The following is a 20895-nucleotide window of genomic DNA, read 5'->3' as shown; positions in this document are numbered from 1 at the left end:
ATTATTATTATTATTATTATTATTATTATTATTATTATTTGGCTACAATGTGACATTAAAAAAACATTCTTTGAGAGTATTATCATTATTTGCTGCTGTTGTTATAATTATTTCTAATAGTTATTTATAATTATTATTATTATTATTATTATTATTATTATTATTATTATTATTATTATCGTTGTTGTTATTATTGTTATTATTATGATTCAAGTAAAGTACCGTATAATGTGTAGTCAGCTGAAAGTTAACATTTTGAAGTTGAAATTGTTATTGTAGCCTATTTGTAGATTATCTTATGTAAAAAATTATACATAGTTTTACAACGTAGAAGAAAATCAGATAATTTCTACAATATGCTATTATTAATGTGGTTGTTGTTGTTGATGATTATGATGATGATGATGATAATATGCTACAATAATATATTTGGCTATTAATAATAATAATAATAATAATAATAACATGCTACAGTAATATATTTGGCTATTAATAATAATAATAATAATAATAATAAGCTACAATAATATATTTGGCTATTAATAATAATAATAATAATAATAATAATAATAATTTGGCTACAATGTGACATTAAAAAAAACATTATTTGAAAGATTTATCATTATTTGCTGTTGTTGTTATAATTATTTCTAATAGTTATTTATAATAATAATAATAATTATTATTATTATTATTTGTTTATTTGTTTTGAGGCTCTTAACCAGCTCTTTCAGTGGTTTCATGATTTTTTTAAATAATTCTTCACACGGTTTGTAGAAAATTAATAACACAACTGATTGTTGCAGGATTGACATACTGTTTAAGTCCATATCACAAATTGTGCAGAACATGTATGAGGAAGGAAGGAAGGTAGGAAGACACTTGAGAAGCATGAAGGCCTCTCTTTATTCTTCATTAATCTCATTTCTGTCCAGGAGAAAAATTGAGATATTAAAGAGATTTCACTTTTGATTTTTCTTTCCTATGGGATTCAGTGCAGGCCTTCGGTTAAGAAAACGATTTGCTCATTAATAATAAACGAAAGCCCTGAATGACTCATAACCAGGATTTTACAGTGTTACCTATATTACAGATTGAGCAAATGCTTGCATGTCAACGATTTACACGCATGCATGAGTCAATGGCAGAATCAGAGCTCTTCAGTCCTCTCTCCTATTGCATTATACTGCATTAGACATTAACATTCACCTCTGACAGCTTCAACAGTATGATGAAGGAGTTTGTTCAGCTGTAAGGTTATTTTTCCTCGGGGCGCTGTAAGCTGTTTCTTGACGCTCAGAGCGTAGAGATTGAAAAATGCACCTTGGCTCCATCTCTGCCGCCCATATTGATTCTGGGATCAGCAGGGGCATCCTTGAGACGTCGATGGATAAAGGTTTGTGTATTCACACGCCTTATTCAGTGTCACAACCCCCTAAGGGCTGCTGTCTTATGATCTGACTCTGCACAGCGAGGGGCGCATCTGTCTGGAGCACTGGATCAGTGTGTGTGGGACACAAATGTATATAACTGTGTGTGTGTGTGTGTGTGTGTGTGAAAAAAAACATTTAATCTTGAGGCATTTTGTGGGACACATGTGTATATATGTGTGTGTGTGTGTGTGTGTGTGTGTGTGTGTGTGTGTGTGTGTGTGTGTGTGTGTGTGTGCGCGTGCGTGTCAATAAAATGTGTTAGACAACAAATGAAAAGATAAAAACATGTATTTTATTAATACTAGGGTTCTAACTGTAATTTGGAGAAAAAAAAGAAAAAAGTAATTAATTTATAATAGATTATAGATAACATCACTAGTTGCTGATCTAATAAAAATTATATTTTCATTTTAATTGTTGTTAACATTTTAGGGTTAACTTGTTTATGTATTTTGTAATATATCTGTATATGTCTATTTCTAGTTGTATTTATTGTAGTACAAGTTTGGCAACTAGCTGAAATAAAGTTGTAATATACTGTATATTTTTGTTAATGTAATAGAATAGAATACAAAATAATATAATTTTAATTAAGTAAAAAAACATTTTATTTACTATCATTTTGTTTTATTTATTTATTTAGAAAAACGGCTAATTTAATTGTTGTGGACTGCAGGCCAGTAATATTCATGTTCCATTCAATAGAAATACATTTTCTGTAATATTTATTCAATATTTCAGTCTGCAGTTTTTATCACAAGCATTCAATGCCTTATTTACTTATCGTAGATTATCACAATAATGTAGTGTCTTTAGTTAATTGGGATTAATTTGATTAATTAACCAGCATATCATTAGTTAAGTTAATTAGATAATATTTTGCTACCATATTTTTTAATAATTTAACAACCCTAAATGGTCTTTAAAGACTAAAGACTCTTTAGTCTTTAAATACATTTTGATACATAAACAATCAGTCAATAATAAAATGACACAGAATTTTACGCACACAATTTTTTATTTATTTTATTTTATTTCGAATGAAAAAAATCCCAAACAAATGTAATGATGGTCACAAAAACTGAGATAAACTGTTATGCAAGCAGTAGTCAAAAATCTGCTCTTTTGGGCTTTTGGGTTATTATTACTTCTGACTAAATTGACTAAATGTTCTGACCAAAATTGTTAATTTAATATCTTATCTGACCGATTCCACTTGAGATTCTGATTCATCTGAAGAATGATGTACACATTAATATTTAATGTAATATTTGTTTTCTCATCCTTTTTCCTTTTTTTTTTTTGATGTGGCACTACTTCCAGTGCCTCTTTGAGGTATTGTACGTGTATGTATTTTTCTAAGGCGTTCTATCTCCTTTGTTGATATTCAGCCCTTTAATGAGACATATCTCATTAGTGCCTGCTCGCATGGTTCCTCTTAAATAGCATAAAATGGTTCATGCACTCAACACAGGAGCGCTGAAGGAATTCCTGTAGTTTCACACAGTCAGTTCTCTGTGATAAGCGCTAAGGTGTTCCCACTACCTTTGATATGAATTGCACCGATGTTGGCTGGGCATCAAAGGGGGTCTGGAACCACGAACAATTGGTCAGCAGTAGCGATCTCACAGAAGGGGGGCTGAGGGAATAGCTCTCATTAGCTTGAGTGACAGAACCTGCGCTGGCCTGCTACTTCTATCCCATCAGTAGAAAGTCAAAAGTGAATTTTGGAAGTGGCACTTAATTGCTTTTTCTCTCCACAACAGTAGACACGCTCTCCAACTGGGCGTACTTATATTCCCTGATGGGAGGGCGAGGAGGAGTATCCAGCGCTATATACTCAAATGAGAGTTTTCTTATCTACTGTAGCCTTAAGTATGCTAATGGTCCTGTGCATGTGTATGTGACTCGTGTTTGACTAAAGAAGGGCTTCTCAAGTGGTTTTGCTTCAGGACCCGGATTTTTTTATTGAAAATCAAGTCGAAACTCATAAATTATGCACAATTATTAACATGGCAATGTTTCTAACAAAAACAGAAGACAGAAGTATTTCCTATGAAAGTCCGTTTTGTGTAATTGCAATTGTATTTCTCAGTATAACATTTTTTTTTCTTCTCAGTTGCGACTTACTTTCTCACAACGTGAATTTATGTGTTGCACTGACTTCATATTTGGCAGCTGTGACTTTCTCACAATGTGATGTCTCATAGTGTGACTTCATATCTAAAATCACACTACAAGAACTCATATTAAAGTCACAGTTGTGCGATATAAAGTCACACTACACATAATTGTGACTTTATATCCTACATTGCGATTTTATATCCTACACTCTAACTTTATATCTCATAATTGTGAATTATATCCTACCATGTGATTTTATATCTCATAATTGTGAATTATATCCTACCATGTGATTTTATATCTCATAATTGCAACTTCATATCATATAATGTGATTTATATCGTATAATCTTATAATATCCTACCATGTAACTTTATACCATAAAAGTCACACTACAAGAAATCACATTATGAGATATAAAGTCACAGTTCTGAGATATAAAGCCACTCTACAAGAAATCACATTATGAGATATAAAGTCACACTACAAGAAATCACATTATGAGATATAAAGTCACACTGTAGGATATAAAGTCACAGTTGTAAGATATAAAGCCACACTACAAGAAATCACATTATGTCTCATAACTGTGACTTGTATACTACAATGTGACTTCATCGTATCATTCCGACTTTATACCCTGCAGTGTGACTTGATATCTTCTATCATAACTGTATATGTGACTTTATATCTCATAATGTGATTTCTTGTAGTGTGATTTTAAATCTAAGAACCGCAACTTCATATCCTACAGTGTGACTTTATATATTGTATTTACGACTTTATATCCTACAATGTGACTTTATATATTGTATTTACGACTTTATATCCTACAATGTGACTTTGTATATCATAATGTGATTTCTTGTAGTGTGACTTTAATTTTCTTAACTTCAACTTTATGTCCTGCAATGTGATTTTATACCTTGTATTTGCAACTTGATATCCTACTGTGTGACGTTAAATCTCACAATGTGACTGTCATAAATTGACCTTAAATCCTACAATGTGACTTTATTTTTCAATGTGATTTTATACATCAAAATATGACTATTTTTCATAATTGTGACTCATCTCACAATATTTTCTTTTTTGTAGTCTAACTTTTATATAACACAGTTGTGCCTTTAAATCTCACAATCTGGCTTTATGTCCCGCTATTTATCACAGCTGCGACTTTGTATTTTACAATGTGGTTTTATTTCCCATCATATGACTTTATATCTTACTGTTTTATCTTTCAATGTGCCTTTTTTAAACTGTATCACACAATTAGGTTTTTATTTTTTACTCTAAGGTGAAAACAGGCTTCCATTATTTTCTCCTTTCTTTTTTAGAAGTTGATAAATCAATGCATTGTGCAATCCTATCTATGCACGATTTTATTATTTGTCATTAGTTGCCTTTCATTATTTAGCTTTAGCATTATTTTTCACCCTGCTGTTTTGACCCTATCAGAAAAGTCTTGCGACTCACTTTATAGATTTGTCCTACCATTTGGGTTCTAAATATGAGGAAAAAAAGCTAAATAAAAGTTGCCTTCCTTCTTGCTAGGATACTTATATGGAATTTTCCTTGGATACACAACGGCAAGTAAAAAGCCCAAGAATTTAAGGCCCCGATAAAGGAATCCACATCCCTTAAAGCCATGATTTCCATACCAAAAGCCTTAAGTCAGGAAAGGGTGCTATAGTTAAATAGGACAGGATACTGAGGGGAGAAAGGGGTCACCATGCCCTCCCTTATGTAATCTCTCAAGAATGTAGAAATCTCCCATTCCTCCGGGCCTCCCCTCCGCTCACGGTATAGGCAAAGCTGTTTTCAACAGTCATCTTTGATGCTAAGATGAGAATACAGACTGTAGATATTATACACAATGAGCGGCAGATCTGAGCGCTGCTGCTTTGAGCACCTTTTTGCACCTTTTAGAAATGGGATGAATTTATAATGTCCCCGCTGATATAGCTCAACAGATGAGGAAGGTGCTATTGTGTAGCTTTCAGTGCCGAGGGGAACTTGAAAGCTGGAGCTATCACATGCAATTAATAGATCAAGAGATTATGTTATACTCTGTGAATTATCAAGAGCCGGCTTTATCCAGGCTTGAGGAGTAACAGAATACCTGTAACTGTAACAAGGCTGTCAGTTTAAAGGGATGGGTGCCAAATTCTGTCATCATTTGCTCATCCTTATGTTGTTCCAAACATATATTGGTTTTATATATTCTTTTGTGTTCCACTGAAGACAGAACGTTATATGAAATCAGTGCGTACAATACTGAAATACAATTTTAAAATAACCTTTCCATCTGCTTTTAGCTATGCTGTATAGCTACAGACGCAAGAACAGATTTATAACATTTCTTTCTTAATTTATCATCCTATCTTTCAAGTGCATTCATTTATATAGACACAATTATTTTAATTAAGCTTATAGTGAAAATATTTCAGAGCGAAAATACATGCACACATGAAAAGTAGCATTGGATAATGAAACCAGACACAAAGACATTAGACTTGTATTTATTTATTCATTTTTTTAATGTGAACTGCATGTATGTTAGAGGAACAGTTTTGCTGAAATTTACTGAAAATTATCCAATATGTTAGATGAGTTTTTATTTTATTTTATTGGAAGTGTTTTGGAGAAATGTAGCAATACATCACTTGCTCTCCAATGGATGCTCTGCAGTGAATGGGTGCCGTCAGAATGAGAGTCCAAACAGCTGATAAAAACGTCACAATAATCCACAAGTAATCCACTCCAGTCCATCAATTAATGTCTTATGAAGTGAAAAACTGCATGTTTGTATGAAACAAATCCATCATTAAGATGATGCTAACTTTAAACCATTGCTTCTGGCTTAAAGTCCATAATCCATAATAGCGTTAGTTAGTAAGGTAGTTGTTAAATTTAGGTATTGGATAGGATTAGGGCTGTAGAATATGGTCATGCAGATTATCTGCTTTATAAGCGCTAATAAACAGCTAATATGTTAATAACAGGCATGCTAATAAGCAACTAGTTAATGGTGAGAATTGGTCCCTATACTAAAGTGATACCTATTTAGGATATTAAAGATGCTTATTATACAAATATTAAGATAGTATTATGAGCCATTTAGTTAGTAAGGTAGTTGTTAAGTTTAGGTATTGGATAGGATTAGGGCTGTAGAATATGGTCATGCAGATTATCTGCTTTATAAGCGCTAATAAACAGCTAATATGTTAATAACAGGCATGCTAATAAGCAACTAGTTAATAGTGAGAATTGGTCCCTATACTAAAGTGATACCTATTTAGGATATTAAAGATGCTTATTATACAAATATTAAGATAGTATTATGAGCCATAGTACACATGGAAAAATAAATAAACCACTAAACAAATTGCTTTTCAGCATGTTTTAGACCTTCTGTCTGCTAAGACACTGCAACTACGCTGACGTATTTTGGTATAAAGCTCCTATAAGTAATTTCAACAAATATACAGAAAATAACTCAAGATTTCTGACTTGCATGTCGGCAACTGAGCAGCAAATGGAGCTGCCAGACTCCCAGCAGCCACTGTTGGCTGATTGCTGTCACCATGCTGTGATATTTTCTAAATTCTGCCCACCTCCCCGTATACATGCCTCCAGCCCAGCTGTGCTTAAAGCTGACGGCAGTGGAGTGCGGCTCACCCTACCTGATGCCTGCTTGACCAAACACGAAAGACTGTAAACAGCTTCTGTTGATAATATAGCAGTGAAAGCCGACTATGCCAAACAGGTGTAAGCAGGATTTTGCACAGTTTTCTTTCAAAGTGACTTTCAGTACATCATGAATGGGAATGGGAATGACTACGAAAGAGTTGTGTGCGATGGACATATAGCGTGGGAACTTCTCTTATTCTTTTAACTCTCTTTTATCGCTCATGTTTTGCTGTGATTTCATCAGTTATGTATTTCCAACTCGCTTACTGACATTTGAAAACTTGACATTGTAGAATGTTTGAGACTGAAACTGTATTCACAAGTATTTACATTAGGATGCACTCAAAATATATAGACCGGAATTTAAGATGTGTATTTTTGAAATTCATATAAAATGTCTGTACATTTGTAGTACACCGTTGATGCATATTTGTCAGTTATACATAAATGAAACAAATACGATTTCTGTAATAGTACTAAAAATAAGTTTTAATAACCAAGTTTACATATTGATCATCAACATAGGTAAATTGAATTGAATATTGCGTGTTCCACAGCTAGCCATATTTTAACCCTGTTGCTACTGAATATATATTTTTTTGAAGTGCAAATCTTACATTTTTTGTAACTTTTTTTTTTCATTTTATTTACTGACTTAATCCCCGAGTAAACACAAGCTTTACTCTGAGGTTTAAATCCACAGTTCCAAGTTGCAAAATTCCAAAAAATAAATAGCAAAATTTATTCCAAATTGCAAAAATACGAGCGCAGAGACCCATTTGTCTGTACTATGCATGCAAAATGAGCACTAATGAAATATGCACGAGATATGAATAGCATCTCAATGAATAAATAATTGATATCATCCCCTGAATGGGCAGATTAAGAGAGTTTGAGTTTGTTTAATAGACTCTAATGTCTGTTTACTTTGTGTCTAGTTTTATTACGCACTGCTATTTTTTCCATTTTAACTCTAAAAGATTTTCATTATAAGCTCAATTAAAATCATTTAATCTTAAATATAAATGAATGCACTTGAAAAGACCACTTGGTAAATGTTATAATCTGTTCCCCATATCTGTAATAGCTAAAAGTATGTGGGAAGGATATTTTAAATTTGTATATTCCAGTATAAATTGCTAATTGTTTGGAAATTGTGCTAAATCAAAAGAATAGCTCACTCCCACAGTTCCAAGTTGCAAAATTCCAAAAAATAAATAGCAAAATTTATTCCAAATTGCAAAAATACGAGCGCAGAGACCCATTTGTCTGTACTATGCATGCAAAATGAGCACTAATGAAATATGCTCGAGATATGAATAGCATCTCAATGAATAAATAATTGATATCATCCCCTGAATGGGCAGATTAAGAGAGTTTGAGTTTGTTTAATAGATTCTAATGTCTACTTTGTGTCTAGTTTTATTACACACCGCTATTTTTTCCATTTTAACTCTAAAAGATTTTCATTATAAGCTCAATTAAAATCATTTAATCTTAAATATAAATGAATGCACTTGAAAAGACCGCTTGGTAAATGTTATAATCTGTTCCCCATATCTGTAATAGCTAAAAGTATGTGGGAAGGATATTTAAAATTTGTATATTCCAGTATAAATTGCTAATTGTTTGGAAATTGAAATGAAAAAAAAAAATGAAAATTTGCTGAAGATGTACTAACCTCCAGGCGATCCAGTATCTAGTCTCCAGTGAAAAAGTTGTTTTGTCTGACTCAGGAGAGAAATATGCTCAGATCAAGCACCATTTATAAGCCCAAACAGTCCAAAAAAGCTCTAAACAAATACAGTATGTTGGTGGATTTTGATGTGAAGGACAACAGGGATAAACTTCTTATAAGCAGCAATTTAGGAGTTTACTGAAGCAAAGATCAAAGTTAATGGTTTGTTTATAGCAAGAATTAGACCTTGAAATAAAGTTATACCCCTAAATATGTAAGTAATGATGATTTATCTAAACTGTAACATTTTCTGTGTAGTCTTTATGTGTAATTTATTATAAATGTCTTATTAATGCATCATAAAGTCTTATAATAAGTTCTCTGTTCTAATAAATAATTGCAATCACATTTGTAATATATTACAATAGTTACCTATTACCGTTAAAGAATGTGATGCATTAAAACATGACCACGCCACAACATTTCCAGCTGTAAGTAATTTGCCTGTCCTTATCGCAATGTTATTCCACTATTATTTGTAATATTGTACTATCTAATAATACTAGAGCTAGATTAAATTTTTATATTTTCATTTCCGTTTAAGTTTTAGTAATTTGATGTGCTTTTGTCATTTTGTTTTTTATATTTCTATATAGCTTTAATTTATCTTTATTTCAGGTTTTATTTCTTTATTTTTTTAATTTTTAATTTTATTTCAGGTTTAGTTGTAGTTATTTTAGTATTCAAATATTCAAATATATTTATTTCACTTAGTTGCCAAGACAACATTTCTGTTGTTATAGTTTATTTTATTTCAACTTTATTTAAATTACAGATTTTATTTAATTTTTATTTATTTTTATTTTTTTAATTTATTTTTTTTCTTACTATTTTTCTTTATTTTTATTTTTACTTTTAGCCAACAATAACAACGCTGCCTAATCGGAAGCAATAATCTACACAGAAATCCAATCAGAACTTGCTTAAAGGGACAGTTCACCCAAAAATTATAATAATTTTGTAAATAATGTTCAGTTTTCACTTCATAAGACCTCAGTATATCTTCAGGGGCCATAGGTATTAATTTTGTGTGTCCTGATAAGTTTATTTTTCTTTTTGGACTCTCAAAGTGCCAGTAGCCATTGATTTGCATTTCAGCTAAAAATCTTCTTTACTGTTCCACTGAAGAAAAAAAAAAGTCACCTATATTTTGGATGGCTATATGTAGATGGATTTTGTACCAATAACATGTCAATATGGGTGTAACACTACAGAAATAGAAACCAATCAACTGGTTGGGACAAAAGCTCAGATTTACATGGAAAAGACAGCTATTATCTTGTCTCATGAGAACCCAGTGATATTGTGTGCAGCTGATTCATTGTTTCACTCACTGCAATATGTGATGTAGGACAGAAATCCTCTCCTCACTGTTCCAATGACAAGACTTGCACCTAATCTTAATTATGGGCTTTGGCCGCACTGAACGAAGCCCAGGATGCAGCGAGGCGCCTGGGATTGTCGAGGCGTAGCCGTGTATGAGAGGTCAGAGCATGTTTGGTGTAACGATACGTCTATATAAATAGCTCTCTCTAATAGTAGGACATCAGATGCATACTGTCTTGTTTGTCTCGGTTCTTTATATCTGTCTTCCTCTCAGTCTCTCTCGGCACTGTGTGATGTTACCTGATCCAGAAGTAGACAACAAGAAGCTAAAGATCAAATTTCTAGCTTTTAAAGCGCATCTTTGGCTAGGGGTTTCCACCAGCTAGTTATTTCTAACTGATGGTTACAGATAGGGTACAGTATGTATCCTAAAATTTCAGGGCTCACGAAGGACATTTTGACTCCCACTACCAGTTCTGGTGTTGACAGTAGAGGTCGACTGATAGGGGATTTTGCCGATACCGATAGCTAGGTTGGACCACACTGGCCGATACCGATTAATTAACCGATAGTTTTAAAATTGATACTGAACAAAAACTCAAATATTGCTATATTAACAAAAACAGTACTGAACCATACTAGTAGTAGTAGTAAAAAAATATATAGTAATAGTAAATGTTGAAATTAACACACTCTAACAAGGAACAATACTTACACAGCTTTCATTAATCTTAATGCTACAAATGGACTCTTATTTTAAAGTGTTACCATTTCATTTCATCTGCCATGCTTAAAGATGCACATCTTTAAATATATACACAAAGGCTATAGCATTAAAATTATATACATATGGATATTGTATGTATACTCTCACACTTGAACTGCTTCTATTCTTGAACACTTGATGATTATCTAATCAAAATAAAAGCGCCGTGCTGAGTCTAGGAGAACTCACCGGTATCACACACACTCCGGACGCGTCGCGTTCAACTCGAGCAGCGGTCTAAAACAGTTTATTTAATCACCAAACGGACACAAGTTTACTTCAAGAATGAACAATTTGGTATAGATGAGTTTGAAGTTCGGCGTTTAAAAAACGGCGCAAACGGAAAGAGAAAGCGCGACCTATATTATAGCTCTATAAATGAAGCACACAGACTTTATTAGACCCACAGAAAGACAAACGTTTTGCTGAAAATGCACAATACATAATTAATTATGTACATTAACAACGATTCGGGACAAATATAATGTAATTTAAAGGAAAACTATGTGAATGGCGCTCTGTGGCGCGGCAGGATTTTCTGTCGGCTGCATTTAAATTCGCATCTGAAGTTTCCCGCTCTGTTCAGCGTGCAGTATCACGTGTCTAAACAAATAGTATGTGCTGTCAGTGATTTCAACCACTAGAGGCTGCTCTCGCACTGTGTAATGACAGCAGACCCTTCTCAGCCGCTCCAGCAATGGACGCAACCCGGAAAACTATCGGCATGTATTTTTGTCGATAACCGATAGTTCCAGCAATAAACTATCGGTGCCGATTAATCGGCAAAACCGATACATCGGTCGACCTCTAGATGAAAGCTTTCACAAAAGGATAGCAATTGGGAAACGGTTTGTGGCAGAGAATTGCAGGGGGAACCAAACATTAAATGTTCATTGACATTTCTCCAAATGGCTACAGCAGATCTGATTCGGTCCGTCCATCTCCTTATTGTTTCAAAACAGCCTTCTAAATAAAATCAGCTGATGTATGTAACTGAACAAACTAAACTGCAAAAAATAATGACTGTTACCAGACATGTTTCTAGCCCAGGCTCATTGGAAATGTGTGCTTGTGGTTATGTTTTTGCAGCACCGATATTATGTACCTTATTCTATGTCTCGCAGCAGTTTCAAAGTGAAATGTCCAGTGAATACCACCAAACCCAATTCTAAACCTACCCGATGCAAAAGTGATATCAAAACGCATTTGCTGATGAAACCCTGCTATGTTCATTTCCTTCTACGCAGGCTTGAGCTGTTTGGTCGAACTGTAGTTTTCACAGGAGCGCTTCACCTGCGTATCGGGTGGGCTATCGAGCAGACCTACTGCATTAGAAAACCCATACATACTGTATGTGACGCTAACAATCAAAAGTATCAGTTTTCAAATTTCACAGCATGTTAAAATTGTTTTGAAGTCTTGACATAATAATGTTCAATCAACACAAACTCAGCACACCTGAAAAAAACGATAGCTGCGTAGGAAAGATAGTCCAACAAAACTGTTGAAAATATATAAAGATGCAATCCCGAAAACTATCTATCAGGCATGCCTGATGAAGATCAGTGGACCGAAATGTTGCTTGTGAAAATAAACTTCTACATTTAGCAAGTATACAGTAGATAGTCTGCAGAAGTGTGTCTTTTTATAACATAATAATGTGCAAGCAATTGTGTGAAAATTAGGCTTTCTTAATCGGAACTACTTTTACTTTTGCTGCCTCTTGTGTTCATTTCAACTGGAAATTGCAGTGATTCGTATGTATAGGTAAGTAATAGGTAATACCGTTCTTTCTCCAATAACATCCATTTAGAAATAGCCACGGCAACTGAGAAACTGTCATTAAAGTGAATGGGATTTTGAGAATGAATAGCACACATTTACAATTCAAAGCCATTTTAGTTTATTTCAGCTCAAAATATAGTACAATAGATGGACGAAACATTGCAGTTTGATAATAATCGAATCAAACACTTGACAGCCCAGGTGCTCAGTGGCCACTGTGGGGAAAGCGCGGAAAACGTGGTTTAATCAGAAATGAAAAGGATGCAGCTTTTGTTTTGTGGGTTTTGAGGAGCGCTGGGGAAATGAGCAATGCTCTCTTTTCCAATTATGAAAGATAAAGTTCAATTAAAATGTAAATGTGGAGACTAACCGCCACACATGCTGCATCTTTCTGCGCACGCTAGACGGAAAGACTTGCAGAAGCTGCTTGTGGAAATTCAGAAAAAAGCTCTTTTGGTCTTTGTTGTGAGCAGCTCAGGTGCAGATGAGGTATTCTCTGAGTCTCACAGCATACACACTCCAATTTTCCCACTCACTCTTTCTCTGTGTTGTACAGCTGTAATTAGGAGACCTGGGAGCAATGAATACATATATATATATATATATGTTACCATTACATATTTGTGCATAATGCCACTTTATAATTATGTTAAATTTTTTGTGTATGTTGCATTGCTCTGTGGGTAAATTTTAATTAAAGCCTTATCACTTGATAAAATGTACACATCAGAGAACAAAAAGGCATAATAAGTCAAAATAAATAATGAAAACTAGTCACATTCTGTCAAAAAAATCAAATAAAACGTTGGACTCATACAACAACTTACATTTAAATTAAATTAAAAATGTCTCTTCCTGTCATTCCAGTTCAACATTCTGTGGTCAATGCCAATTAAATTCACATTCCAACTCAGAAATTGGAAAAGAAAGCTCAGAATTTTTCGCAGTCCTTCTGTGTGACAGATAAAGAGTGAGAAAAGCACAGATTGAGCGTCTGAGCGGCGCACATGATTTTGAGTTGCAGACTGGAGCTTCAGCGGTGCAGGACAGGCCAGTGATGGATGCGCGGGATGAGTCATAGACGCTGAGCCGTCTCTACCATCACTCATCTCCCTCCACAGGCCTCAGCTGCAGTGCATTAGTCAAATTTCCCCCGCTCAAAGCGGCTAAGCCATGCACGGGACTTCCCAGCCTCTTTGTGCCCTCCTCTGTTGTGGTCAAGTGACCCTCATTACGCACAGGCACCAAAGAGTACACAGGTGGTCCTCAGGTGTGTGCAAATCCACTGCAGCACACAAACAGGAAGTGGACTATCAACAGACTTGAGGTCTCTGACATGTTGTTTGGGCATATTGCATTTTCAATGAGAATGTGCAAAAAATGTTTTATTTTAACTGAAATGTTAATGTAATTATAAAGTGCCATTATACAAATGCAAGTACAAATGCAAATCTAGTGGTAAAAAAAACATTATGATTATTAATTTAAGTCAATTCGTTCAAATAGTTTTTAAATGCAATTATTTAAATAAAATTATTATTATTATTATTATTATTATTATTATTATTATTATACAAAAACAAATAATCTATATTAAATATATAAATTATCAATACAACAATATCATAAAGGATATAAATGTTTTATTTAATATGTTATAATTGTCGTTATTATAATTTCAATATAATTTTAATCAATATTTGTTATACTGATAATTTTATAAAAATGTGAAATTATAAATTATTATTATTATTATTATTATTATTATTATACAAAGACAATTAATCTATATTAAATATATAAATTATCAATAAATCAATATCATAAAATATATGTTTTATTTAATATATTATAATTGTAATATTATTATTCAATATAATTTTAATAAGTATTTGCTATACTGATCATTTTATATAATTTTGAAAATATTATTTATTTATTTATTAAATATGTATTATTATTATACAAATAATCTATATTAAATATATAAATTATCAATAGAGCAGTATCTTAAAATATATACATGTTTTAATATATTATAATTGTAATATTATTATAATTTCAATATAATTTAATAGATGTTTGATGTACTGATAATTTTATAGAAATGTGAAAATATAAATTATTTATTTATTTAATAGTTATTCGTTTGTTTTATTTATTTATTTATTTTTAATACCAGATTAATGTTTGCATTTATGCAATCTCCTAAATTCCAATTATTGAAATTTCATCTTGTTTATGTGAAAGCTGCATATTCAAATCCAGCCTGCATCATGATCTCAACCCACCCCTGCACCCATCATTTCCTGTTAGCTATGGCAAGAAGCCCCCCCCACCCACCCAAAAACCGCTGATCAACCCTTTCCCACAAACACCTCTAATGAAACATTCTTCATGGTGTGCATCTCGTATGTAATCATATCAACAGCACACATCATTCCCAGAAGTTCCATAACCCTGATTGGCTCTCTTGTTATTGATTGACAGGTGGAGCTCTCTGACAGCACCTCCCACACCATCACCGATGCCTACGCAGGGAAAGAGTACATCATCCAACTGGCGGCCAAGGACATGGAGATCGGCACTTGGAGCGACTGGAGCGTGGCGGTCCACGCCACCCCCTGGATGGAGGAACCCAAGCCCATCACCTCCACCACCGAGAGCGACATTATCCCAGGTATGCATGAGCTGCCAACCGTACGCACACTACTCTCCTATTCACTGTAATGGCGTTCCAGTCTGCCCCCCGTGATCTCTGTTCTCCCATAAAACAATAATAGTGGCTGATAATGAGGAGACAGTGTCTGGAGCCCTGCATCTCAAAGTCGCGCTGCCCTCTGCTGTCAGAGAGGTTCAACAACAAATGAATAGTTGATGCGCTCTGAGGTTAATGAGGAACTGACATCAGGTTCTGTTAAGTTTAAGTATGAAAATTATAAAGGAGATACCATATTTAATCTGACACCAGAAGTAGCCATGTACAGTCCGTGTGAACTCAAATCAACCCTGTTTACCTTCTCAGCTCATGTTCCTGGTCAAATTGTGTCCAGTTCTTCAGTCCATTTATCCAAAAGAAAACAGACTGGGATTCTCTTGGTAGCTTGGCCTTCGGCCTCCAGTCACAAAGCCTACTGAGAACTGAGAGTTGTCCTTCACAATCCACTGCAAAGGTCTGGATTCAGCCCCAACTCCATTCTACAGACACTTTTCACCATCCAATCAGTTCCTGGAATAAAATTACAATATTTTTTTCTCCATTTTTTTTCCCTCACTGACAATTCTGCTTTCCTGAAATGCATCATATGATGGAAGTAAATGGATTTTGAATGCCACTTCATCTTGAAAACCATGTTTTTTTTGTGTTTTTTTTCATCTCCTCAATCACAGAATCTATCAAAGTCACGTCTCTTCAGTTTATCGATCAATGCGCACGTTCTCAACTGTGCAACATATTTTATGGACTGTACCGCTACCCCTTCATTCACATTATAGGGGTGTCGCAATATAATTTTGTTAAGCATCAGAATCAGAATCAGAGTCAGAAAGAGCTTTATTGCCAAGTATGTTTGCACATACAAGGAATTTGTTATAGTGGCACAAGCTTCCAGTACACGGAGACAACAACAACACACAGATAATAAAAATAAGATGTGAATAAAATGCACATGCATAAATATAAACCACAAAAAAAGAATAAATTGTATGTACATGTGTGCTATAGATAGAATAGGAATAGAATAAAATAAAGTTGTAGGGAAGTACTAGGATTTAGGGTGATAAATAAGTATACGGTTATTGCACATACTTTAATTGCACAATGGGAGAACATTAACTGTTCATGAGGTAGATTGCCTGGGGAAAGAAACTGTTCTTGTGCCTGGCTGTCCTGGTATTCGGTGCTCCGTAACGCCGACCAGATGGCAAAAGTTCAAAAAGGAGATGGCTTGGATGTGATGGATCGACGCAACCCTGAGGGGCGCCAGTGCTGGTGGTGCGGCTGTTGGATGTGAATTTACCAATTCTCACTAGCTGTCACCTATCTGTCAGAAAGCTGGTGATCCATTGACAGATAGAGCTAGGGACAGAGAGCTGGGTTAGTTTGGTCTGGAGAAGTGTTGGGATGAGTGTGTTGAAAGCGGAGCTAAAGTCCACAAACAGGATCCTCACATAAGTCCCTGTTTTGTCCAGATGTTGCAGGATGAAGTGCAGTCCCATGTTGACTGCATCATTCACGGACCTGTTTGCTCGGTAAGCAAACTGCAGGGGGTCAAGTAAGGGTCCAGTAATGTCCTTCAGATAAGCCAACACCAACCTCTCAAATGTCTTCATGACCACAGAAGTTAGGGCCACAGGTCTGTAGTCATTAAGTCCTGTTATCATGTACTCCGAGTTCTGCAGTCTTGCAAATTCTTTCATAAACAGTGTAGATACAATGTAAAAATATATTTATTTTGCAGTGTAGAAACCGTCACAGATTATAATGTGCGTTTTTGCAGGAGTGTGTAACTTGTGCTAGACTGAAGTCATGGACCGCTTCAGTGATGAGGAACGTTCTTTGCATGGTTTAAGTATATAATTTATAATTAATAAAAAAAAATAAAAAAAAATTTCATCCTAAAACAACCATCTTTCTCAAAATTGTTTAATCTTAAAATAAATAAATAAACAAACAAACAAATGGTCACACTTTATTTTAAGGTTCAATTCTTGCTATTAACAAACCTTTAACTATGACTTTTGTCTCAATAAACTCCTAATTTGCTTCTTATTGATAGTTAGTAAGGTAGTTGTTAAATTTAGGTATTAGGTGCAGAATATGTGCTTTATAAGTGCTAATAAACAGCCACTATGTTAATAATAGGCATGCTAATAAGCAATTAGTTAATAGTGAGAATTGATCCCTATACTAAAGTGTTACCAAATAAATAAATTCATAAACGGTTCTTTTTTCTCTCTCTCTCTCTCTCTCTCTCTCTCTCTCTCTCTGTGTAGCCAAAATATGATGCATTGTTTCCCCAAACACAAAAACGTATTTAAATGTATTTTATTAATCAACATTAATACATTAATAATCATTAGTATAATATTGAGGGAAATAATCGACTATGTATATGTCGCTTTTGTTCCAACTTTGCGGTGTAAAGATGTTTTTTGTTGATTTTATTGGTAACAGACTATTGAATCAATTGATTAAATGTATGTATTTGTCATAAAAGACAACACAGATACATACAATGAAGTAATTATAAAACATTTTCCTTACAAAGGTAAAACATGCTCGTGCAAATCAATTCCAGGGGAACATATATTGGCCCTTGATGGAAAAAAAGAAGACGATCATGCAGTGTAGCTACTACTGCCAGACAAAATTATCTCGTCAGAGATGAAAGACGAAAGTAAAACACTATTTAAATAATAATAATAAAATGAACTCCAAATTTTTTGGATTGCATAGTATTAGTCAACCGAGTGTGCAGTAAGTGCAGATCAACAGTAAGTCATTTCTGTACGCTTTTGTATAGTTATGGTTACAATTTATCTTTGTGCTTGTATTTTGAGTGATTCAGTCGCCAAAAAGAGAAAACAATAAATAAAGCTGAATTTCTGATGGTCTATATGCAATATTAGTTTCACTGTGTCCCAGTTTGGGATTTACGAGTTCTGATACTGTGGTCCTTTCGGGGTGGACAAAGAGAATCTTGACTTGAAAACCCTAGTGATAACCTATGTAAATTTTGTTTTATAAATAGCACTGACAACTTGATGACTGTTATTAAAAGTAATATCTAGTGACGGCTGCCCTGCTCAGTTTGATCCAGCAGACAGTATTGAGTTTCTACCCCTCCATGCACTCAGCGTATTTAATCCACACTATACTTGGAACGGAGGAAAAGAATCAAAAAGTCAGCAGAATTGCACGCTAGTTTTGTGAGCTGTGTGTCAAAACGCTCTCTCTAAAAGCTTTTCTTTCTTTCCTCCTGGGTAAAACAGGAGAACGTCCTTGTAATAATTTCTCCTTTGCTTGTTATTTCAGCATTTTATTTGCTTAATTTGAGATGAGAGTCATTGCGCGAGACAGCTCTTTCTACTTTATCTGCAGTGTTTTTCAGGGAGTCGTTTCACACATTGTCACACGGCACGAAATAATACAATAAACAAGCGATATAAAAACAATAACTAATATCTACTTGCAGTTGTGAAGTCAATTGCATTTAAAATCGCACAGCATGAAAATGTTCAGATGGCAGTGGAGCAGTTGTTTAGTTAACTCAAAATATTGTTCTAATGGTATTGTATTATAAAGTTTATTTTATTACAATGAATGCCTCATGTAACCAGACTTTTGACACGTGGTTTAAAATCGGGTCCAATCATTGGGCCAAGACCCACTCACTTACACAGGAAGAGACTGCCTAACTGAGATGTAAAGTGACCAATCATGGTTCATTTTGTTTTTATGTACTGGTAGGGGTGAGTAAATATATCTTATTAATGTTTTCCAACATATATCCATTCATTTTTAATGGCTTTTTTATCATTTAATATCTATACACCATCAAACAAAAGTGGCATAATCAAAGTAAAAAGCAATATGATATTGTTCTTACACTCTGAAAATAAATGAATGTATATACTGTATCTTAATTATCACTAAAATGTTTTTTTTTTTATGGTTGCACCACGTGACATTTAATAACCTGAAATTACTTTGCCTAGTCATAAAAAGGTCAAATTATTCAATATTGTAAGTGACTTATTCACCTTGACACATAGTCATGATGGTCTGTTGGGAGTTATTGGTGTTGGTCGCACCGCATGACTTTAAAAGTTTTTTTATATATAGCTAAAATGTTTTTTAAAAAGATTAAAAACACATTTGAAAACATGTTCATTGTGTTCAAGTCATTGAATGTATTGCTTTTTAATGTATTTTTGAAGGCATTAACAAATTAGTAAAATGTCATTTTGTGTCATTCATCCATATTTTGTACACAAAACCATGCATTTACAAACCCATTCCTTAGAAATAATGACAATTTCCTTCTCCCCTGGCAGAAACCACCCCTGGACCGCCTTCAGCCGCACCACGAGTGGGTGAACCCACAGCGGCCTGCTCCACCCTTCTCTGGTCAACCCACCTGCTCCTGGCCTGCGTCCTGCTGTCCATCATGTGGTACGTGACCTCACTGCAATGCTATTTCCATGCATCTAATTCACTGATCTTATGTGAGAAAGAATCATGAGCTTTCAATGAAACAATGTGAACAATGCATGAGGTATGAATAATGAGCAATGTACGAGCATAATCTCTGACATAGCATTTATACATCATAAGCGGATTACCATATTATTCATGCAGCTGGACTTCACTTTTCCTAATTATGTACAATACAAGCTCACAATACACTTGAGACACCAATAACTAACTAATAGTCAGAACTTATGCACATTAGGAAAAAAACTAAATTCGAATTTTCCACTTAAATATGATCAAAATTCGAATTATATTCTAATTTAAAAGGCATAATTTCAGTTAGCTGGAAAAAAAGCTTTTGGCTTCTCTCCTGAGGCCACAAGATGGCGCATCGAGCAAAATATTATGCACGTTTCTTCAAAGCGTAATAAAATAACACGACTATCTTTGGAAAAAAAAGTGCATAGTGTTTCAAATAATGTTTACAAACCATATATAATTAATAAAGTTGCTTAAACAATTAGAAAAAAAACAACACCATGCATGTATGCATAGTTTAATTCAAAGGACCGAAAACCAATCACAAAGAGCAGGCTACTTTCTTCATTTAAAAACATGAGTGGGATGGGGGAAAACCGCGTGTGAGACATGTTTTTTAAAAGTTGAACTAACATTAATTTTACATGGCTTTCTAAACATGCCACTCTCTTGTGCGAGACACGAGTGCAATGCTGATAGATGCCCCGCTAGAAAATGTGATAAATTTGCGTTCTGTGTGAGGCTAACAAAAGCATTAAAATGCAATGACTCTTACATTGTCGTCGCATTCGTG

At 34.2% G+C, this 20895-nt stretch overlaps 1 protein-coding gene across 1 annotated transcript in view; it reads left to right on the top strand.

The window, feature by feature from the left end:
- LOC107554853 (ciliary neurotrophic factor receptor subunit alpha-like) overlaps positions 1 to 20895 on the top strand; it is a 186033-nt gene that overhangs the window by 159310 nt on the left and 5828 nt on the right. Inside the window, exons 7-8 of the mRNA XM_016237493.1 lie at positions 15356 to 15545; positions 19925 to 20042. Of these exons, the coding sequence (XP_016092979.1) occupies positions 15356 to 15545; positions 19925 to 20042 (308 nt within the window). The remainder of the gene's footprint in view (positions 1 to 15355; positions 15546 to 19924; positions 20043 to 20895) is intronic.

This window comes from Sinocyclocheilus grahami, unplaced genomic scaffold (genome assembly GCF_001515645.1).
Source record: "Sinocyclocheilus grahami isolate Dianchi unplaced genomic scaffold, SAMN03320097.WGS_v1.1 scaffold516.1, whole genome shotgun sequence".
Classification (NCBI taxonomy): domain Eukaryota; kingdom Metazoa; phylum Chordata; class Actinopteri; order Cypriniformes; family Cyprinidae; genus Sinocyclocheilus; species Sinocyclocheilus grahami.
The sequence above is the reverse complement of the archived record's forward strand: the minus strand, read 5'-3'. Positions and strand labels throughout refer to the sequence as shown.